General features: G+C 39.8%; 2 protein-coding genes across 10 annotated transcripts in view; both read left to right on the forward strand.

The window, feature by feature from the left end:
• Window positions 1–1420: 1420 nt before the first annotated feature.
• On the forward strand, window positions 1421–18903 carry LOC120730806 (myelin-oligodendrocyte glycoprotein-like). 9 transcript variants are annotated; one of them, XM_040027306.1, is made up of 7 exons: window positions 1424–2049; window positions 2720–3205; window positions 3364–3453; window positions 3544–3650; window positions 3733–4688; window positions 12453–12455; window positions 18489–18903. In XM_040027306.1, the coding sequence occupies exons 1-5, from the start codon at window positions 1965–1967 to the stop codon at window positions 3778–3780; spliced, it is 816 nt and encodes a 271-aa protein (XP_039883240.1). In that variant the 5' UTR covers window positions 1424–1964; the 3' UTR covers window positions 3781–4688; window positions 12453–12455; window positions 18489–18903. The 9 variants fall into 9 exon arrangements, with proteins under 9 accessions (XP_039883236.1, XP_039883233.1, XP_039883234.1 ...); XM_040027305.1 differs by having other exon boundaries at window positions 1427–2049; window positions 3730–4688; XM_040027302.1 differs by having other exon boundaries at window positions 1421–2049; window positions 3364–3650.
• LOC120730805 (butyrophilin-like protein 10) overlaps window positions 13410–20672 on the forward strand; it is a 28069-nt gene continuing 20806 nt past the window's right edge. The window contains exons 1-2 of the mRNA XM_040027298.1: window positions 13410–14323; window positions 16794–17171. Of these exons, the coding sequence (XP_039883232.1) occupies window positions 14227–14323; window positions 16794–17171 (475 nt within the window). The 5' untranslated portion in view covers window positions 13410–14226. The remainder of the gene's footprint in view (window positions 14324–16793; window positions 17172–20672) is intronic.

The following is a 20672-nucleotide window of genomic DNA, read 5'->3' on the forward strand; positions in this document are numbered from 1 at the left end:
ATATTATTTACATTGGCTCCCAATAGAGTTTCGGATTTGCCTTAAAATTCTTGTTTTAACATACAGAGCACATTTATCCAAGCTTCTTATAAAATACACTGCTCCTGCTGCTCGTCATCTCCGCTCACAGACTCGGTGGTTGTGTCCCAATTCAGGGTCTGCACGCTTGAAGTACGCATTTTAAGTGCGGTTACGTCACCGCCACGCGACGACGGCTGTCCCAATTCGAAGTGTACTTCAAATGCATACTCCAAATGCGCCGTCGATTTCCCCAAATATCAAGCGTGGTCCGGTGCACGCTTCGTGGTCCCATATATCCCACAATTCATAGCGCGGCGGTGGGTGTGGAGAATTTTGCCGCAAAATACGGCAGAAGGGAGCGGCCGAAGAGGGTTTTTTTTTTTTCCAAACTTTATTGAACTTATAAAGCAACCGGTCAGTCATTCCAGTTCAGTTTGTACAGCAGACATACAAGGCAAATAAGAGTAACAATATACAGTGCAATGAAATAAGAAGGATAAATAAATAAAGGATAGAAAAAAAGAAAAAAGGGGGGGAATGACAGACTTCATAACAACTTTGTACTTGAAAGTTGTGACAGCTCATTCGTTAAACATGTCTGAATGAATTTCAATCAATGATAAACCTTTTTTATTGGAAGTTAATTTAAGAGAGTTTAAGTAATATTCAATTTCAATCAAAAACAAATTAAATGATGGGGTTGAGTTTTGAAATGTACATTTATGTATATGGAATTTCCCTAATAAGATGGAGCGGCCGAAGAGTGAACTGTCAAAAGTACTGAATATGACGTCACTTATTTATGTGCGAATGTTTAATAATTAAAGTCAGTCATATATCCACAAACACAACAAGCTGAAAGTCAGTGATATATGTATATGTGTGTATATATATATGTGTGTGTGTGTGTATATATATATGTGTGTGTGTGTATATATATGTGTGTGTGTGTATATATATATCTCATAATAATCTGACAATACTATAATATTGGCCATATTATATTTACATTACCACAGTGAGATGACTTTAGTCTCATGAACAACATTAACTAATTGTTATTTACTAACTAATCTTAAATGACTGTTCAGCACAGAAATGAAGCCCAACAATCATGTTTTACAGTCCCGTGGTCTCAGCCTCAGATACTCAACTAAAGTGATGTCATGACAAAAATGAATGACCAACAAAACATTTTTCTCCTTCATTTCTCTCAAACAAAGCTGTATGTAACGTGTCTCGCGTTAGTATCATGGTTGCTAGGCAACCTGAACAGCGCGACGAAGCGTATACCGTCCCATTTCACAAGCCTCTCGCTTCAGCACTTCTCGTACTTGTAGTACGCACCGTACGTAGTACGCGTAGTGCGCGTACTTCAAGCGTGCGGTCTCTTAATTGGGACACAGCCAGGGTCTGCTGGTTACGGTTGTTACACGACTGAAGACAAAAGGGGGACAGAGCCTTTCAGTCTGTTGCACCAAGTCTGTGGAATAGTTTACCTCTACAATTATGTTTTAATATTTGTGTACAGCGCTTTGTGACTGCCTTTCTGTGAAAAGCGCTTAATAAATAAACTTTACTTCCTTACTTACTTACATTGCTTTGGTATCTTATAATCTCGTGTTTTTCTGTTTCTCTTATATTTTTCTTTCTAATAAAATATGAGAATGTTCAAAATATCAACATTTAGAATGATATCACAGTTAATTTCTAGACACTGCTACGTTACTGGTGATTACAACACAGCGTCAGTCACTCACTAGTCACAGAGCAAACCGGAGCTGTGGGACTTGTTTTGTTGTCATGACGACCAATGACACGCCCTTCATGGAAAAAATTACGCATGACGTTTTAATAAGAGCGTCTCCCTGACAGCCACTCAGCAGTCGTGTTTAGGAGCGGAGGAAGTCCGAGTCGCCCCGTCAGTCTCTGCACTTGTTGTTATGTCCCGGCTCAGCTCGTCTTCTTACACTTTTCCACTCTGGACTTTAATCTTGTGCTCGGCTTTCTTAATCACACCTGTTCAAGGTAAACCGATGTTTTACTTAAACTCTGCTTTCAGCTTAAAGCTAAAATGTAACTTTTTTGAAATTTGGATCAAACTGAATTCACTGTTAGAACTTTGTCTGTTATATGCGGCGCTGATGGCAGCCATCAGTGAGTGTGTGACGATCCATAGGCAGACACTGATAATGACTTTTGCTGTTCAGTTCAGCGACCGTATCTTCATACATATGACGTGTGATCGTAGTCAAATGTTATCGGAAGCGATGGTTGCGATGTGTGCATTTTCATATTTAAGGAAGACTTTGCAGTTAAACTATTCTCAGCAAGGCTGCAAACTCTGACACGATACCAAGCAAATGCAGTATTATAGATACATTTAACTTCCAATAGCACCTTATGTACTTAATGGGAGGGGACTATGTCATGATTTATAATGTGAAGTATTCATAGTTAGTTGGTCCAGAGTGTAAATATTCTCAGCTATGCTGCAAAATCTGAGCTCCTGGTAGTTTAAAGACTGTCATGAGCTGGATGACTAAGAAGCTACTGATGGATTTGACTTGAGTTATTCCACTTTAAGGTCTTTTATCTCTACTTTTTACCTATTATTAACTTATTAACTTTATAACTTTAATGTTGAGAATAGCTGTACAGTTTTTTCATTTGAAAATTTAGATGATTTTTTTCAAAGTGCAGAAAACTATGACAATAACAGCACAGAGGCTCACGGGGCTGTTAATGATCTTCGAGTCTTCGGTCTGTGAGAGTTCACAACGTTTAATTTTCCATCTGTTTCCAGGTGAGGTTCTGGTGATTGGTTCAAATCTTCCAATCATCGCCGCGCCAGGTGATGATGTCATCCTGCCGTGTCACCTGGCGCCCACGTTCGATGTCCAGGGTCTGACGGTGGAGTGGTCCAAACCCGACCTGAAGCCCGACCCGTCGGACCGGCTGAGCCGAGTGGAGTACGTTCACCTGTACAGGGACAGGCAGGAGGTCCCCGACATGAAGATGGCCTCGTACTTCAGGAGGACGGAGCTGTTCATGGACGACATGAAACACGGGAACATTTCACTGAAGATCCTGAATGTGTCGGAGGAAGACAACGGCAGATACAGATGTTTCATCCCCAAGCTGCAGAGCAGAGTGAAAGCTGCTGTTGTTGAACTTGTAGTCGGTGAGAAGATTTGTTTTGTTGATGTTTGTGGTTCCAAACTAAAATTCAAACACTCTGAAACTTGTTTTGTGTGTTTTTTCTGTAGCGTTACAAAATGTTTGTCTCAATTTTACTAGCACATTATAACTCTACTCTTTCTTTTTTTTTGCATCTTTTAGATCCAAATGTTGCAAAAACCTCAACAATGGCACCACTACATCCCAGAAACTTCCCAACTCCAGATCCTCAGGACACGACTCCAACAAATGGTGAGAAAACAGTCCAACTCTTCTCTGCATCATCCCTGTTTGGGGTTTTGTGCATTTGTGGTGACCTTCTTGTCTTTTCTACATCAGCAGCTCGATCCAGGGTCCCTGTGGTCGTCGCTGTCGTCACCTTATTATCAGTTTTGACTCTCGCTGGTTTTGCTGCATATTTCTCTCACCGCATTTTTCAGAAACTAAAAGTAAGAAACAAACAAACAAACACAAACATCTTGTTCCTTCTTGTGCCGTCAGACTGACTCATTATTCAACTTCTTTCAGCAGAAGCATCAAAAGGACGATGAGACACAAAAACAACCACTGCAAGTCTAGAAGTGTAGATCTTCAGTCAGATTGGGGATTCAAACCAGCATCCACAGGGAGACACTCGGGCCCAGCAGCACTGAGATCATCATCATAAGGTCACACCTACAAAAGGATGTGAGCCTGATTTGAATGGATCTAAACAGGAAATATTTCTTACAGACGTCTTCAGTCAGAGTTGCTGCTGTCAGACTCTGGAGGATCTGCTTGGAAACATCAAGCAGTGAAACTGATGGATTTCCTCCTTCAGTACAAAACTGAAGTTCAGCCTGAAGAAGAAACACTCCTCTGCCTCACTGTCAGCGTGTTTAATCTAATTTATTTAGTCTTTACCTCACTGGTTAAGGTGCACTTAAATCTTTTAGTGAGACCTCAAAGTGTCTCTGATGGACAAATTAAAGGGTTTAAATCCTCCCTGATCATCACTGTGCTGGACTGACATGAGTCATTCTCAAACCTCAGCAGGGCTGGAAGGTTTTTCATAGCCTTAAAGGAAATTTCCATGAATATGGACGTTTGTGACACAGATAATGTGGAAAGATGAAAATAAAACATCACCTGAACGCTGTGATGGAAACTCTCCTGCACTCCTTTGTTTTATTGACCTCACTGTATGAATGCAAACTTTGTTAGTACAGTTTGTGAGCTCTGACTGTTTTTCTTACTTCACATGTTTGTAGACTTTGTCTACCATCTTTAATGTCTCAGAGAAACTGAAGCTGAACACTTTAAGTAACTGCTGCACTTTATAAACAGAAAAAAAAGCTGATTTCAACTCTAAATTTTTAAAGCTATAAGTAATTTATTAAATTTACTGTGAAACTTCCTGCTGGTTGGGACTCGATGTTTAGACTGTAACCTCATAGTCTGACTTGTGACTTTGTGCTTTCACTGCCTTTAAGTCAAAGTCAGTGTTTGTGTGATGAAACAAGCTTAAACTTCATCACGAGAATAAAAACATTTAAATACTGACCTGAAAGAGTTTCTTGGATTCTTGGATTTTCAAGCCTCTTCTTGACATTTTGTTACAATTTGTGTGTTTTCTTGTTTTAACAACTAATACCTCGTCCCATTAATTTAATTAGTTTGTATAAGTTATTTATTTATTGTTGTCATGTGTCGTTTTCTGTTTGCATTTGATGACATTTTCAAACAGTTGAACCAAATGAACTGTTTAAAAACGTGACTGTTTTGTTTCATAGAAATTAAAATGACCCACTGAGTTTACTGTTGTTGTTCCATGTTCTTGAATAACATCAGTATTCTGTGAACATGATGACGAAATCAAATAAATGAGCAACAGTTCGTCATCACTGTCTGCTGTCTGTTTCTTCTTCAGCTCTTCATCACACTCACTCTCATTTCACTGATTTGTTTAACAGCACTGCTGAAAACTCATTTTATAGGTTAGTGATGTCTGTCTGTGACTGATCATGTGAGTTTTGAAAGGTTCTCTATAAATCAAGTTATTATTACTATTTATGAAGGACATTCAGAGCTCTTCTTTAGATGTGGGCAGATACAGGTTTATAATTGTTAATGTTTTACAGTCACATGTTTTCAATGATTAAAGGGAACGAGAGGTCAGAGGAACACAACAGGAACATGGTGATCGCAGCTGCTCCTCCAAAGGATGCACAACAGTTTCATAGGCTTGTAGATAGAAGACTCTGGGCTTATGTCTCACTGCATCTGAGACAGTGTGAAAGGACTTAACAGCCTTATTATGTTTAGAGTGACACAACCAAGCTCAGCTCTATTTGATTCTGGTAATAATTAATTATCCTTGAATTTAATCAGAATATAATAAAAAAAAAAAAAGAGTCAAAATCAAATCAGTGAGGTTTAATCAGAATATCATTATTACTGTGAAATGTTTCCATGTTTCCAATACCTGAAACCTGACGACCTGACCTTTTACTGGGATTTGACGCACGTGTGTACGATATTTAGATATCTTTGTGAGGACTGGTCCCCACGAGTTTTAAGGCATTTTTGAGATTAAAAATGTGGTTTTAGTGTCGGGGATTTGGTTTAAGCATTCATTTTTGATGGTTAACACTATATCAGTTAGGTGTGTGTGTGTGTGTGTGTGTGTGTGGCACAGTCCAGATGTTGTCTGTGGACTTTGGTAACTGGTCAGAAGGACCAAAGCAAACCTTCAGAAATTGTCTGACATGTATGATGAAATAAACCTGATATTAGTTATGCTGTGATTGACAAACACAGAACCACAGAGCCATCACATGTCAGTCATGTGTGATTGAGTTAAAAAGAAGTAACAAGAAACATTGTTGTGTGTTGTAATCATAAAGAGAAGCAGTGTATTGATGTCATGTTAAAGTGTATCCACATGTGACTGAGCTGATGAGAGACAGAGTCACGCTGAAGTGCAGTAGAGCTGATAACTGGGTGAGAAATGTAACCGGCGTAATGAAGTGATCTTAATGTTTAACCTTTGCTTCAACTCATTCCATAAATAACACATTAGCTCATCCTGAGTGATCTGGGATAGAGTCACATTCAGTCATGTGATGGTGTCATGTTTGATCATAGTGGGGATGCCCACAGTGAGACTTAATCACAGTCTGGGAGTGAGGGGGATTCCCCCCTCTGGTCTACCTGCCCCTTCTTCTGCTTATGAACCCAGGTGGAAAGACCCCCATATTCCCCACTTCTGATTTTTAGCTCTGCTTCTCAAAACAGTCCTCAGCTCAAGCAGCAATAAAATCACACTTTCACTTTCAGCAGAGGGGGAGCCGCTTCAGTGGATGATCAGGATCTCATTCTATTTCTCCTTTTTATTCACTTTTTAACCTGTGTGGACTTTTAACAGGACCAGAAATCCCCTAAATTTCATTCTCTTAGCTTATAATTAGACAAAAACACATAAAAAATAAACAATTTTAAACATTTATACTGTTGGTGCTTCAGATGTTTGTACATTGAGGCTTTTCTGACCTGGATCTATGGAGATGGATGTTAGATCCATCCATCATGGCAGCAAATTTTTAGTTCAGTGTTTGTTTAAGTGCTTTTAATTATTATGTTTAATTACTGTCAGAGACAAGCTTCAGGAAAACTAGTGCAGGTGTTACAATAACAGCAACTTCCTGAAAGCAGTTCATAAGTTTAAAAAACATTATGAAAAAAGTATGTAAAATTATGTGTTCACAGAGTCTCAACAAACCTGATTGTCGATGTCTCATCGGGCAAACACTAAAAATAAATGTAACACACACACACACACACACACACACACACACACACACACACACACAAAGATTGGAGGTCTCACCATCCGTCTCAGCTGTGGGAAAAAGAGGAAAACTAACAAAACTCTAAAAGATCATTTATTAGCACAATAATGATAAAAATGGAAGGATAAACAGGCCAGTGTTACACTAACAAAATGGATAAAACACACAGTCCAAGGTCAGAGCCAGCTACACCATGAGTCACACTTTACATGTCGATCTGTCCTCTAAGACCCATCACCCTGTAAGTAGAGGCACCCCGGCCTCAGCAAACCAACTCTGTGTACAAAGTGTGTGTTACACTGTAGTTAAAGCTGTGGGGGGAAAGCAGAAGTAAAACCAGGTGATAGAAAACACAGAAAAGTGTCAGTTGTGGTTTTCATGTTGGACCTTTTAAAAATATTTGGCTTTTCTGTTCTCGTTTCTTTGCTCCTGGTGAACTTCTCAGCAAAGGTGATCTGAAGAAGATGCCTGTAAACTTCATCAATGATGGACAAAGAGAGGCTCAAAGCCGTCTCAAGGCGACACCTCCTGGCCAATGTGGGCATCACATCTTGATGATGCTATTCTGTGACAAAGTGACACAGGAAAGCTCAGCACAACTCCAAACAACACTACTTATTATAGACTATCAATAAGTATGATCAACACATGTTTTAGAGAAATCGTCCTACAAACAAGGAACTACAAATATGGAGGCTGTGACTGTAGGCACTGTTTTCTCCCTCTGGTAACATTTATGAGGCTGTTTCAGTTGCTTAGTAACTCAGTACAAGGTGCAGTGGAAACAGCCCATAAATAAAGTATACTGAGCAAACACTGCTGTGGTTACTGTGATAACCAGGCAGGTTTTTCCCTTTGTTTGGATTCAGCCAGCTTTGTTTTCTTCTGCCACCCTGCTCACAGCCTTGGGGGGGGGGGGGGGGGGGGGGGGGGGCTCAATGCTTGGATGTGATTGGTTGACTTTTAAGCTTTCTGGGATTTAGTGTCATCAGGTTTGTTCTGCACACTACCAAGGAAAGCTTAGTGTTAGGATTTATTTTCAAATAATTCAAAAATAAGTATTTAAAATACATAAATTCCTAAATGTCTTTTCCAAAAGACAAATTCTTTCCAAGTTCAGCTTTGTATCATCTTTCATGTCTTTTAAACCTGAGCAACACCTCAACCTGAAGGATTTAATCGTGTTTCAGAAATGCAAAACTTTTTAAAAACACAAGTGATGCACAAATCCCCAAAACACCGTACAGTCATTCGGTAACAACAACAACGCTTTTAATAATAAATAAATAAAGCTGAGAACACAGCACTTTGATTCTGAGTTAAAAGTCAATAAATAAAAAGAGTTTAACAGGTGTTTTAGAAACAGCCAATGAGATCCTCAGTGTGTTGTTGTTGTTTTAAACAACAGTTTCTGATTAAAGTAGAAAATGAGAACAGTCCGGAGTCAAAGCTGAACATTTCTGCCTCTTTTATTTCCCTTCAGTAAATACTTGAATATTATAATGTGGAGAAATAAGTGTATGCAGTGGCACGTGCTTGGAGTATTGTCACATGACCAGAGCTGTTTACTTCCTGGTCTTCGAGAAAGTGGATGTCCACGGCGAAGCTGCCAAAGAAAAGGTCAGTAAAGGACGTTAAAATACACGGAGGGCAAATATTTTTGCTACACGTGATTTTTAGGGTGTCTGCAGTGATGTTATACTCACCTGTGATTACTCGAAGTTGTGTTTGCAGCAGAGTTTAGTGTTAACGGCCACAGTAGCTCGTTCGTTTCTCTGTATTGTTGTAGTGGGGACATCGTGTGTTTGATTCACGGCACAGAAACACAGAGGAACGAGCCCTGGTTTTTATTGTAAATGTATAAAAATCATTTTAATGAGCAGAGCTTCCTTTTTTCTCGGTACACAATACTGACATGTGACACGCTGCGGGTGGAGGAGGTGAGTGGGTGAAACCATGACCCAGCAGATTTTAGTCAGAGACGCTAAAATCCTTCAGACGTGTTTTTCTATTTTAAAGACGGGAAATGTTAAATTCCTGAGTGAATCGTGATGTTTATCAGCTGCTGTTCCTGAAACACAGCGAGCAGCTCAGCCTCGTTTCACCTGAAGCAGAATCAGGATGTGATCAAACTTTCTGTCTCTCTTTTGTTATCGGTGCGAAACATTACAACAACATGTTTGTTTGAGTCTCGAACGTTGAATAGAAAAGCGAGACGATCCCTAAAAGTTTATTTTGTTCCTCTGAATGTTTTCAGTGGGAGAAACGTTTCGTCACTCATCCACGTGACTTCTTCAGTCTCAGCTGACTGCAGGTTTCTTGTAAACACCTTATAAGGTTGGGGCCACTGTGTCCGTGGGGATGGTGTTTGCTCTGTGTTGTACCGTCTTCAAGACACCCAGTTTATGCTCCAGAGGATGATGGTTTTAAATATCCCCCATTACTGGTGGAAATCTCACAGTCTAAGAAGGCCAATCTGTCTTCATATCCTCCCTGGTGTATCTGACGTGTTGGTCCGCCGAGTTAATGTGATCCGTGAATTGTGGTACGTCCTGAGATTTGATTGTCACCCAGGTGTCCTCCACATACCTGAACCAATGACTTGGTGGTGATCCAGGGTAGCACAGCCCTCTGAGATAACAGCAGGGTTAGAGAGTCAGTGTCTGTGCCAATAACAATCCAAATAAAGTCATTTATGAGACTGAGACTGTCTTCATGTGATAGTGAGAGTGAAAGTATGAAAGCATGCAAACACCGCCCTGAAACTCCCGTTACATCACCAGGTCACTCCTATTTATAAACAATGATGATGTCAATAAGGAAATGACTGAGTGACTACTCACTCGCCCTCTCTGTTTGTCACGTGTACACTAATTGCAGCGTGGCGCCTGCACTGCCTCGCAGGTTTCCTCCCGTTCATTCCTCCCTTGCCTCCTGAAAGCAGCATTGCGAGCGGATATATCATCAGGATAAACCGGGTGGTCTTGGTCGGGCTACGCCACAGCCACAGGTAGGCTGCACGTTTGTCCTGCGATTCTTTCTTTTTTGGGACATTTGAGTTGTATAGTGACACATTTGTGGTCCCAGCGTGGCCGCCTTATTCCTTTTTGACTCCAGCTGTCGTGGAGAGAGGTAGTTGCGGTATTTAAGCAGATTCAGTATAGCGACTTCAGTCCTGAGCATCCTGACTGCTAACCAGAGGAGGTTAAGAGCTAAATGCGTTTTTCAGGCTCTGTCTGCTGCTATAAACCTCTCCTCAGCTGTTTGTGTTCCAGCCTAATTGAACTATAGAAACTCCTGTAGCAGCCGCTGGTTTTGGACCCTGCTGTCTTCTCCCAGTTGGTTTTATTTTTATTGGTTTCATTTTCTTTCACTTTGCCTTGTTTTATTTAGTTTATTTGTGGACTGTTGTTTATATTTGTGCCCACGCGGCCAGGCCAGAGTGATCCCCTGCCCGTGTGTGGTGCTGGTTCTTTGTTACCTCTGTACCGACCCAGCTGATTTACTCCAGGAGCTGTGGAGGATTCCTCTTTATGTGAGGGGCCACGATCAGTATTTTAACCACTGTAACCAGTATAGATCACTCTTCACACGAGTGGTGTTTGACTTTTTGACTTTAAGCTCGTGTTTGTGTCGACCAGCAACACTCATCATAAAAGTGTTACCAGTGTTTGTTTACATGGCTCTCCCTCTGATGACATCAGACATGAGAGATGTTTATGAAAGCGTGTGAGAGGTCGTGTGGAATGACTGACACTCCCAGTGACAGATCCACTGAGAGTTATCGCCTGACCTGAGATCATGAGTTCATGACCAGTTTCAGACAGAACTGTTTTTCTGGGTCGTTGCTTTGCAATAAAGGGCCTGACGACTGTTGTTGTAAAATATATATATGCACACACACACACAAAGTTGGTGGTTTGATCCTTGGCTCCTCAAATCTGCATGCCATCCTGCAAAACACTAACCCTGATGCATCCATCAGAGTGAGAATGTTAGAAAGATAAAAGCACTCGAGTATAGAAGAAGTTTATGTGTGGCTGGATGAATGTTGTGTAAAGTGCTCTGAGTCTCCAGGAGTCTGTTAAATAAGAATCAGTCCACTGATGAAACAGATCCATTGCTGGAAACATGCTGAACATTACGGCTGATTCTTCTCAAACTGATCAGATGTTGAAATGCTTTTCGTGACCATTTTTTAACCTGAATCTAAATTTAAATTTTTGTTTTCATCTAGGTTCAGAGGTCACTCAGCAGAGGATTTTTGGTCCACCTGTGTGATTGGTCAGAATTAGCCAATGAAAATAGGTCAAATGTTACCTTTTTGTAAAGAAGACATTAATAAAACAGTCCAACTTTTCTCTGCATCATTTCCTTTTGGGTTTTTGTGTGTTTGTGGTGAACTTCTTGTCTTTTCCACATCAGCACATCGATGCAGGGTCTCTGTGGTCGTTGTTATCTTATCATCTGTTTCGGCTGTCATTAGTTTTCTGCACATTTCTTTCACTCTAAAAGTAAGAGTATGTTGTTGCTGCTTGTGCAACAACAACTTTGTTGTGCCGTCAGTGATTCATTACATCACTTGTGTTTCATTGCCATTGTTGTATATTGTTCATTAGTTAAAGCCTGTTTGTTGTTTCACTGAATGAAAGTTCTGTGTTTGTAGTTTTTGTACTTCTGTTGTGTTTCAGGGATATTTAAATGCACTACAGGCGTATTCAGTTGATGTTTATGAATCATAAACATCAACTGAAAGTCAAATAACATGTATTATTAATTAGAATTAAAAAAAGATATAGCTGATTTTATCGTCGTTTCTTTTACCCAAAATGTTCTTCACTGTACAGTCACAGCAAAAAGGTTGCTGGTTAAAATCCCAGCTGGGCTCTTTCTGTGTGGAGTTTGTGTTCAGCTTCCTCTTTGAAGACGTCCTTATTAGGTTCATCAGTTATTCTAAACTGGATGTGAGGAAACTAAAGTGCTTGAAGTGCTCAGATTAAAGTGCAGCATGGAGATAAAAATCTGACTTGTGGTTAGAAACACTTTGAGTGGGCAGTAAGACTGAAATCAAAGCAGAGCTCATGTGATCCACCTGAGCTGCCATTTTTGTTTTGTTCTTTTTTTTCCTTTAAAACATGAACCTGAGTATCAGGAGATTCATAAAAACATAACATCTATAAATATTCATACTTCATAATCTGACTGCTGATCTCAGTAAGCCAGCAGTTTGCCTGAGCTCAGATTGTCACATGTGATCAAAGAGGAGCCAAAACTGCACTTTTTTAATGACAGAATTTCTTAAAGTGATCTAAAAATGTAACATTATTCAACATTAAATACTGAAGGGACCTTCAGATCAGTCTGACCTTGAAGAAGAGGTCAGAGGTCAAATGAGACATAATATTTTAAACCATTTTACAGAGCGTTCTGTATGATGATACATGTCACACTTGTAAGAGTCACAGTTTCATCAGAAGTTATGAGGCTTTTTGTCAAACTTCCACCAATAAACCAACAACATCCACCGCTTCCTCCTGTAAATCACGTCTGTTGGTTTTAAATCAGAGAAGTTCCTGTTAGAAAAAGCTGCTGAAGTGATGAGAGATGAAGCACGTTTACCTATTTTATACAAACTGATGTCACGTGTTGTCTTAAGCGGGATTTACAGTCCAGCTGACGCAGCGCTGTCAGCTCTGCTCCAGGGAAAAGTTAAATAAAAAAGTTTTCTCTGAATAAGTTTTTTATTTCCAGAGCAAATTTTCTTATTTCAACTTAGTTTTTATTGCTTAAAATGTTTCATTTTTCTTGGTTTCAGTCTAGTTGTATTTCTTTTAATTATTATCATTTAGTGTTGCATAGAGCGCAAATGTCAGAGACAAGATTTAGGTAAACCAGTGCATGTGTTACAGTAAAAACCCACTGAGGTTTATTTCACTCTAATAGTCTTGGATTGTCCAGGCCGACTGCGGTGAGATTAGTTCCCAGTAGAGGCAGTGGCCAAAAGTAGTGGTTGCTACATGCAGTCTGTAGGAAACACGTGTGCTGTAAGAAGAAGTGAGAGTGAGAGTGCATTCCCCTCAAACTTTGCTGTCATTAATACATCATCTGCTTCCAGTGAAGCACAAACAGCTGCAGAAACAGGATGTTCGTATTGTTCGAGCTTCTGTGGAGCTAGCTGATGTTGTTATTGAGAATTCATCCATTTAATTAATGTCACAGAACCTCAAAGTACGAGTCCTGATTTTCTTTTAGATATATTAAACATAATGGTAGCAATTTATATTAAAGCCACACTATTAAGCATAAATAAGGTATTTAAAATGTGGTTAATTCATAATTTATATATTATTACTCCTCTTTGGTATGTTATTAATAAATACATATATTATTATGACTCTGATTATGGTTGTTATTAGCAGTGATGTGAAAGCTGTACAATATCTGTATTGACTAATAGCATATAAGGAGCAGTGCAGTGCTGCCAGCACCAGTTTAACCAGCACAGCTTCCATTGTTCTCTGCACTGACATGTCTGAGCATTTATACTGGCAGGTGGAGGATGTTACATCATCACAACATTGTAAACTGCGTTGAATCTTTGCTGCAGCTTTGATCTCACAGAGAAATGATCAAACTCACCTTCTGTATCTAACAGATTATTAGATTGATTAAACAGTCATATATCCAAGTTAGTCTCTGGATGCTGTGCTTCATACCGCTGAGTCATTAATGACACAACACGTTTCATGTTTTTCTATTATGAAAGTTCAGAGTCGCTTACTTCACCTGACAGGTCGGCTTGTTTTTATTTTTGCTCAGTGAGACACATTATAATGTCTGAGTCTTCAAACTGAACAGAAAGTGAGACGGAGCAGACTAGTTACAAACTGAGACTCGGAGTTTCTAAGTGATCAAAGTACAGAGTAATTTCGGTGATGCGATAAAGCGCGACAGACAGGTTTCACTATGAGGTTTCCCCTGCGTAATCACATCACGGGACTTCATAACCATCTAGGGCTGACTTACACCGCTCCGTAGGCGGAGACTTAGGCGGAGACTTTAGAGTTATTTTTAAACAGCGAGTGAGCCTCGCAGCTCATTCATTCAATTCGCTCGAAGCAGGCAGGGACTGATCGGACTGCAGCTTTCCAAAAAACGCGCTTCAGTCAGAAAACGGAACTTTTAATCATCGATCATGTCTCTGAACAACTTCTACTTTAAGGACTCTTCCTTTTTCTCACTCTGGACTTTTCTCCTGTTCTCGGCTTTGTCCGTCTGGACTCCTGTACAAGGTAAGCCGACGTGTCCAGCTTCTAGCTGCGTGTTAGTGCAGATTACAGTGAATTTTAATGAAAAACTGGCGGATGTGAATAAGCTGAAATGACTGTTATCAGCTGTGCTGTGTTGTCCGTCACTAACAGTGTGACAGCTGTCAGTGAGTTACTTTAAAACCGGAAGAAGCTTAAAACAAGAAGATTGTCAGGCAGGTTCTGACTGTGTGAGGTTTGTTTATAACGGACACGATGGCGGTGATTCACCGAGCAGTCTGTGAGCATGTCAGGTTTATGAGAGCCGTGTGTTTGTCAGAGGAGAGAAAGAGCAGAGTTACAAAACACAACGTCCGGTGAGCCGAAACTAAAACCCTGTTTATTGATCCGGAGTGATGCAGATTCAGTCCGCACATGCTGCTGCTGACTACATGTGTTTCCACAAGCTAATGTGTTTTCTATAAAAACACATTAGCTTGACAACCCGCCACCATGACCCCATCAGGAATTACGTCTGACTGCCCACTTGGCTCGTTCGTCCAATCAGGTGTCTGTGCGTGTTTTGTAGTTTCCTCTGGATTTGTAGTTTAAAATTTTTTAATAAATAGAATTGGTTGGTTATTAAATCTGAACTCGCAGCGAGGTTAAACAGTCAGTCTTAACAAGTTAATAATTAGAAGGGCAACATGAATCAGTGAAAACACAGCAGACTGTGCGATGGTTGACTTAAATCAGCTTGTTTACTTTGAGTGTAAAACTTACTGAGGATGAGTCACATGAACTATTATTATGAATAAATACTTGTGTTGTTTCTTAGAACTTGGATGAGCATCAGTCTGATCAGTTTGTGTTGTTAAACTTTAATAAACACGTTATTGCTTGATAAAGTTTTATTATAGTGAAATAAAATGTTCACTTTAAACAGTTTTTATTCATTATCAAGAAAAGCATAAAACATAACAAAGCAGACAAAAAAGAAAGAAAAGAAAAAAAAACAAAGGGAATATATTAACGTCATTATATACCTGTACAAATTCACATATGGGGTAAAGAGGAGAGAGAAAAAAACAACATTTTCACTCAATTAGCCACAGATTTAGAAAGAGAAAAAGATAAACTCCAAGAGTGAATTGTTGTCCTTTACGCTTACTTCCTATTTAACTGAGAACATCTTAATCGCAACCACCCCCCCTCAACAGTTGGGACAAATCATTTGGCAAATAAGAAAGCAAAGGGGACCAAACATTGAGAAAGAAACCCTCATTTCCTCCTAAAATAGCAGCAGTTCTTTCGTGAGGAATAACTTTAAATAATTCTCTGTACCACAAAGTCACAGAGGGAGGTTTATCCTTAACCCAATTAATGAGAATACATTTCCTAGCTACCAGCAATAGTTTGTCACATAATTTGCGCTGCAAGTGATTCAATGTTACTTCTTTTGAGGGTAGGCCAAGAAGAAAATACCCGGGGTCCCTTTGAATCAGATTGTTAAAAATGCTACTTAGTTCTTGAGAAATGAAGCTCCAAAATCTTTTGATTAATTTACATTCCCAAAAGTAATGAAAAAAAGTGCCAGTTTCTTTTTGACATTTACTACAAAGATGGGAAATATGAGGTGCAACCTTATGCAAGACATTAGGAGCTATATAAAGGCGATGTATGATTTTTTTTTTTTTTTTTTTTTTTTTTTTTGTATTGGGTTTCTCGCAAGCGGTTGCAAGTAAAAGTGGAACTACTCATGTTAATGGCTCCTTTCCACTCCTCTTCGTTATATTGATTATTAAGATCTCTCTCCCATTTATGAATAGCACTCAATCTGTTGCTACTGAGAGTATATAGGAGAGAATTAAAGGCTGAGATAAAATGAGTTCTGTCTTTTCGCTTAATAAGAAATGTCTCAATATCATCATATATAACTATTTCTGAAGACTGTGGAATTTTAGAATGAACGAAGTTACGAACCTGAAGAAAGCCAAAAAAAATTGTCTCTAGGAATATTAAAATTTGACTGCAATTGCTCAAAGTTCATCAGTGTGATGTTTTGATACAAATCGCCAATTACCCTTAATCCCTTTTTCTGCCACTTATCGAACATACTGCGAGACATTCCTGGAACAAAATCTTTGCTTCTCAGTAAAGGAGTCAAGAATGAAGTGCAATCTTCTCTACCCAACCTTTTACGCATTTCCCCCCAGACCCTTATTGTATCATAAATGATTGGGTTATTCTTAATCCCCATTTGTAATATTGTTTTTGAAATAAAATGTTAGAAATTCAGGACCACAGACGGTACACACAAGGGTCAGTTAGCCTGTAACAGAACAACAAACAGCACATGTCTGAAATTTTGTTGCCTATATTAAGAAAGACTTAAGTAACAGCACAGAGGCCAGTGGGGCTGTTCATGATCTCCAGGTCTTTGGTGTGTAACTTGACAGGGGTCTGTGGATGTTCTGTAGCAGTTCAGGAGGTTTAATTTTTTGTCTGTTTCCAGGTGAGGTTCTGGTGATTGGTTCAAATCTTCCAATCATTGCTGCTCCGGGTGATGATGTCATCCTGCCGTGTCACCTGGAGCCCATGTTCGATGTCCAGGGTCTGACGGTGGAGTGGTCCAAACCCGACCTGAAGCCCGACCCGTCGGACCGGCTGAGCCGAGTGGAGTACGTTCACCTGTACAGGGACAGGCAGGAGGTCCCCGACATGAAGATGGCCTCGTACTTCAGGAGGACGGAGCTGTTCATGGACGACATGAAACACGGGAACATTTCACTGAAGATCCTGAACGTGTCGGAGGAAGACAACGGCAGATACAGATGTTTCATCCCCAAGCTGCAGAGCAGAGTGAAAGCTGCTGTTGTTGAACTTGTAGTCGGTCAGAAGATTTGTTTTGTTGATGTTTGTGGTTCCAAACTCAAAGTTGTTTTTTTCCCAATACAAACTTTCAGCCTAATTTTAATAACAGATTTTGACTGTTTTGTCTTTTAGATTCAAACTTTGCTAAAACCTCAACGACAGAGACGCCGCTGCAAACTCCAGATCCTCAGGACACGACTCCAACAAATGGTGAGAAAACAGTCCAACTCTTCTCTGCATCATCCCTGTTTGGGGTTTTGTGTATTTGTGGTGACCTTCTTGTCTTTTCTACATCAGCAGGTCGATCCAGCGTCGCTGTGGTTCTTCTCATCGCTTTTATATCGGCTGTAGCTGTTGCTGGTCTTATTGTATATTTTTGCTGCCATCATCAGAATCGAACTGTAAGTAAGAAACAAACAAACACAAACTTGTTGTTGCTTCTTGTACCGTCAGACTGACTCATTATTCTCCTTCTTTCAACAGAAGCATCCAGAGAATGATGAGACAGAAACAGAACCACTACCAGTCTAGCTGCTTGCTCAAAGGAGTGTCGGTGTTAATGGAGCTGAGAGCAGCAGAGATTTATCTGTGCTGGATCCTCAGTCAGATTGGGGCCTCGTCCGGTTTATTTATCGAGCTCATTTTCACATAAAGAAAGTGTAGAACAAGAAAACCCAGAGTGGAAGATCAGAGGATGTAAACAGGAAATATTTCTTACAGACGTCTTCAGTCAGAGTTGCTGCTGTCAGACTCTGGAGGATCTGCTTGGAAACATCAAGCAGTGAAACTGATGGATTTCCTCCTTCAGTACAAAACTGTGACGTTCAGCCTGGAGAAGAAACACTCCTCTGCCTCACTGTCAGCGTGTTTAATGAATATTTATTTAGTCTTTACCTCACTGGTTAAGGTGCACTTAAATCTTTTAGTGAGACCTCAAAGTGTCTCTGATGGACAAATGAAAATTAAAACTGTTTTGGAAAATCACCAGTAGAGTTTGAAGTACCAGGAACAGGATTCATGGAGCTCACATTAAGCACTCGTGTTTTATGCAAACCTTGTTTGTTAGTTGTCTGTTAACTTTAATGTCTCAGAGAAACGGAACTATAAGCTGAACACTTTAAGTAACTGCTGCACTTTATAAACAGAAAAAAAGCTGATTTATACTCTAGATTTTTAAAGCTACAACTAATTTATTACATTTACTGTGAAACGTCCTGCTGGTTGGGATTCGATGTTCAGACTGTAACCTTATAGTCTGATTTGTGACCGTCCTCAGTTTACAGGTGTGAAATGTTTAAACACAAGTGTGTTTATTGCTGCTTTTGCTGCCTTTAAGTCAAAGTCAGTGTTTGTGTGATGAAACAAGCTTAAACTTCATCACGAGAATAAAAACATTTAAATACTGAACTGAAAGAGTTTCTTGGATTCTTTGATTTTCAAGCCTCTTCTTGACATTTTGTTACAATTTGTGTGTTTTCTTGTTTTTATGACTAATACCTCGTCCCATTAATTAATTTAATTGTTTTGTATAAGTTATTTATTTATTGTTGTCATGTGTCGTTTTCTGTTTGCATTTGATGATGTTTTCAAACAGTTGAACCAAATGAACTGTTTAAAAACGTGACTGTTTTGTGTCATAGATATTAAAACGATTCACTGAGTTTACTGTTGTTGTTCCATGTTCTTGAATAACATCAGTATTCTGTGAACATGATGACAAAATCAAATAAATGAGCAACAGTTCGTCATCACTGTCTGCTGTCTGTTTCTTCTTCAGCTCTTCATCACACTCACTCTCATTTCACTGATTTGTTTAACAGCACTGCTGAAAACTCATTTTATAGGTTAGTGATGTCTGTCAGTGACTGATCATGTGACTGATCATGTGACTGTGTCTATGTTCTTAACACATTAATCTTCAATGTGAGGCTTTAATTTGAACTATGAAGCACTTTGTAACTCTGGGTTCTCTATAAATCAAGTTATAATTAGTCATGAAGGCCATTCAAAGCTCTTCTTCAGATGTTGGCACATATCTGAAAAGTATAAAAAACTTAGAGGCAGAAGAAATGATCTGTCAACAGCGACGTTCACAAGGCCATTAACAGTGATCCCACTTTGTAAGACCGATAGACAACAATGTGCTGTATGTTGTAATCATAAAGAGAAGCAGTGTGTTGATGTCGTGTTAAAGTGTGTTCATTTGTGACTGAGCTGATGAGAGTCACGTTTTACTGAAGTAGAGCTGATAACTGGGTGAGAAATGTAACGTGTATGATGAAGTGATCTTAATCTTCAAACTTTGCTTTAATCCTGTTTGTGGAAGTTCACAGAGATTGTAAACACTTTGAATAAAACAAACGTGTGAATATTCATGAAAGATCACAAACAACACATGACCTACATGTATGTTTCAGCGAGTACATTTTACTTCTATGATAATTAAGTTAATTATTAGCTTCAGACCTGCAGGTCTTATTATGGCACATTCACTGTCATATCATGTGCTCACAAAAGCAGAGACCTGTATTTGTATAGCGCTTTACTTGGTCCCTAAGGACCCCAAAGCACTTTACACATTCAGTCATCCACACATTCACACACTGATGATGGCTACATTGTAGCCACAGCCGCCCTCGGGCGCACTGACAGAGGCGAGGCTGCCGGACACTGGCGCCACCGGGCCCTCTGGAGTAGGCAACGGGTGAAGTGTCTTGCCCAAGGACACAAAGACCGAGACCGAGAGGCGAGGCTCGAACCGGCAACCTTCCGATTACAAGACAAACTGCCAACTCTTGAGTCACGATCGCCCACGTGGGGGCACATTAGGTCAGCCTGAGTGATCTGGGACAGTCACATTCAGTCATTTGATAGCATCACATTTTGGGAATGAGGGGGATTCCCTCCCCTCTGGTCTACATGCCCCTTTCTCCGCTCATTTGGTTTCAACCCAGGTGGGAAGACCCCCACATTCCCCACTTTTGATTTTTAGCTCTGCGTCTCAAAACAGCCCACAGCTCAAGCTGCAAAAAAATCCCAGCCTGACTTTCACTTCCAGCACTTACGACCCGTAACAGCAGAGGGCGCTGCTTCAGGGGATGATCAGGATCTTGTTCCATTTCTCCTTTTTATTCACGTTTACCTTTGTAGACTTTTAGCAGGAGAAAACATTCTCTAAGTTTCATTCTTTTAGCCTAAAATTTGACAAAAAAGCCAATTAAAAAAGAAAACTATTTAAAGTTTGAGTCTTCTGAGCTGGGTGTTAGATCCAGCATTGTGGGTGAAACCAGGGAAACTAAATGAATCTTGAAAATCTTCTGATTTTATTTGAGTTTTTCAAGTTTACAAAATAGTTTCAGTTAATTTTAAAGTTTAAAACGTTTTGTTATGTTTGGCTTTAGGTTTAGTTTAATTTTCTAGAAGTTTTCTTGTTGTGGGGACGTCCGGACTGTCTGCAGTGAGCTCTGCTCTCAGTACAGCCGCTGTTCAAGTGTGTATAACACTGTAATGAAAGCTGTGG

The sequence above is a fragment of the Simochromis diagramma genome, unplaced genomic scaffold, assembly GCF_900408965.1.
Source record: "Simochromis diagramma unplaced genomic scaffold, fSimDia1.1 OVJJ01000766.1, whole genome shotgun sequence".
NCBI lineage: Eukaryota > Metazoa > Chordata > Actinopteri > Cichliformes > Cichlidae > Simochromis > Simochromis diagramma.

Excerpts from the sequence above, each read along its gene's own strand:
- LOC120730806 (XM_040027299.1), top strand. The coding sequence starts at position 1,965 with ATGTCCCGGCTCAGCTCGTCTTCTTACACTTTTCCACTCTGGACTTTA. Across the intron at positions 2,050-2,719 it reads CTTAATCACACCTGTTCAAG|TGCAGAAAACTATGACAATA; the intron begins GTAAACCGATGT and ends TTTTTTTCAAAG. Across the intron at positions 3,206-3,363 it reads TGTTGTTGAACTTGTAGTCG|ATCCAAATGTTGCAAAAACC; the intron begins GTGAGAAGATTT and ends TGCATCTTTTAG.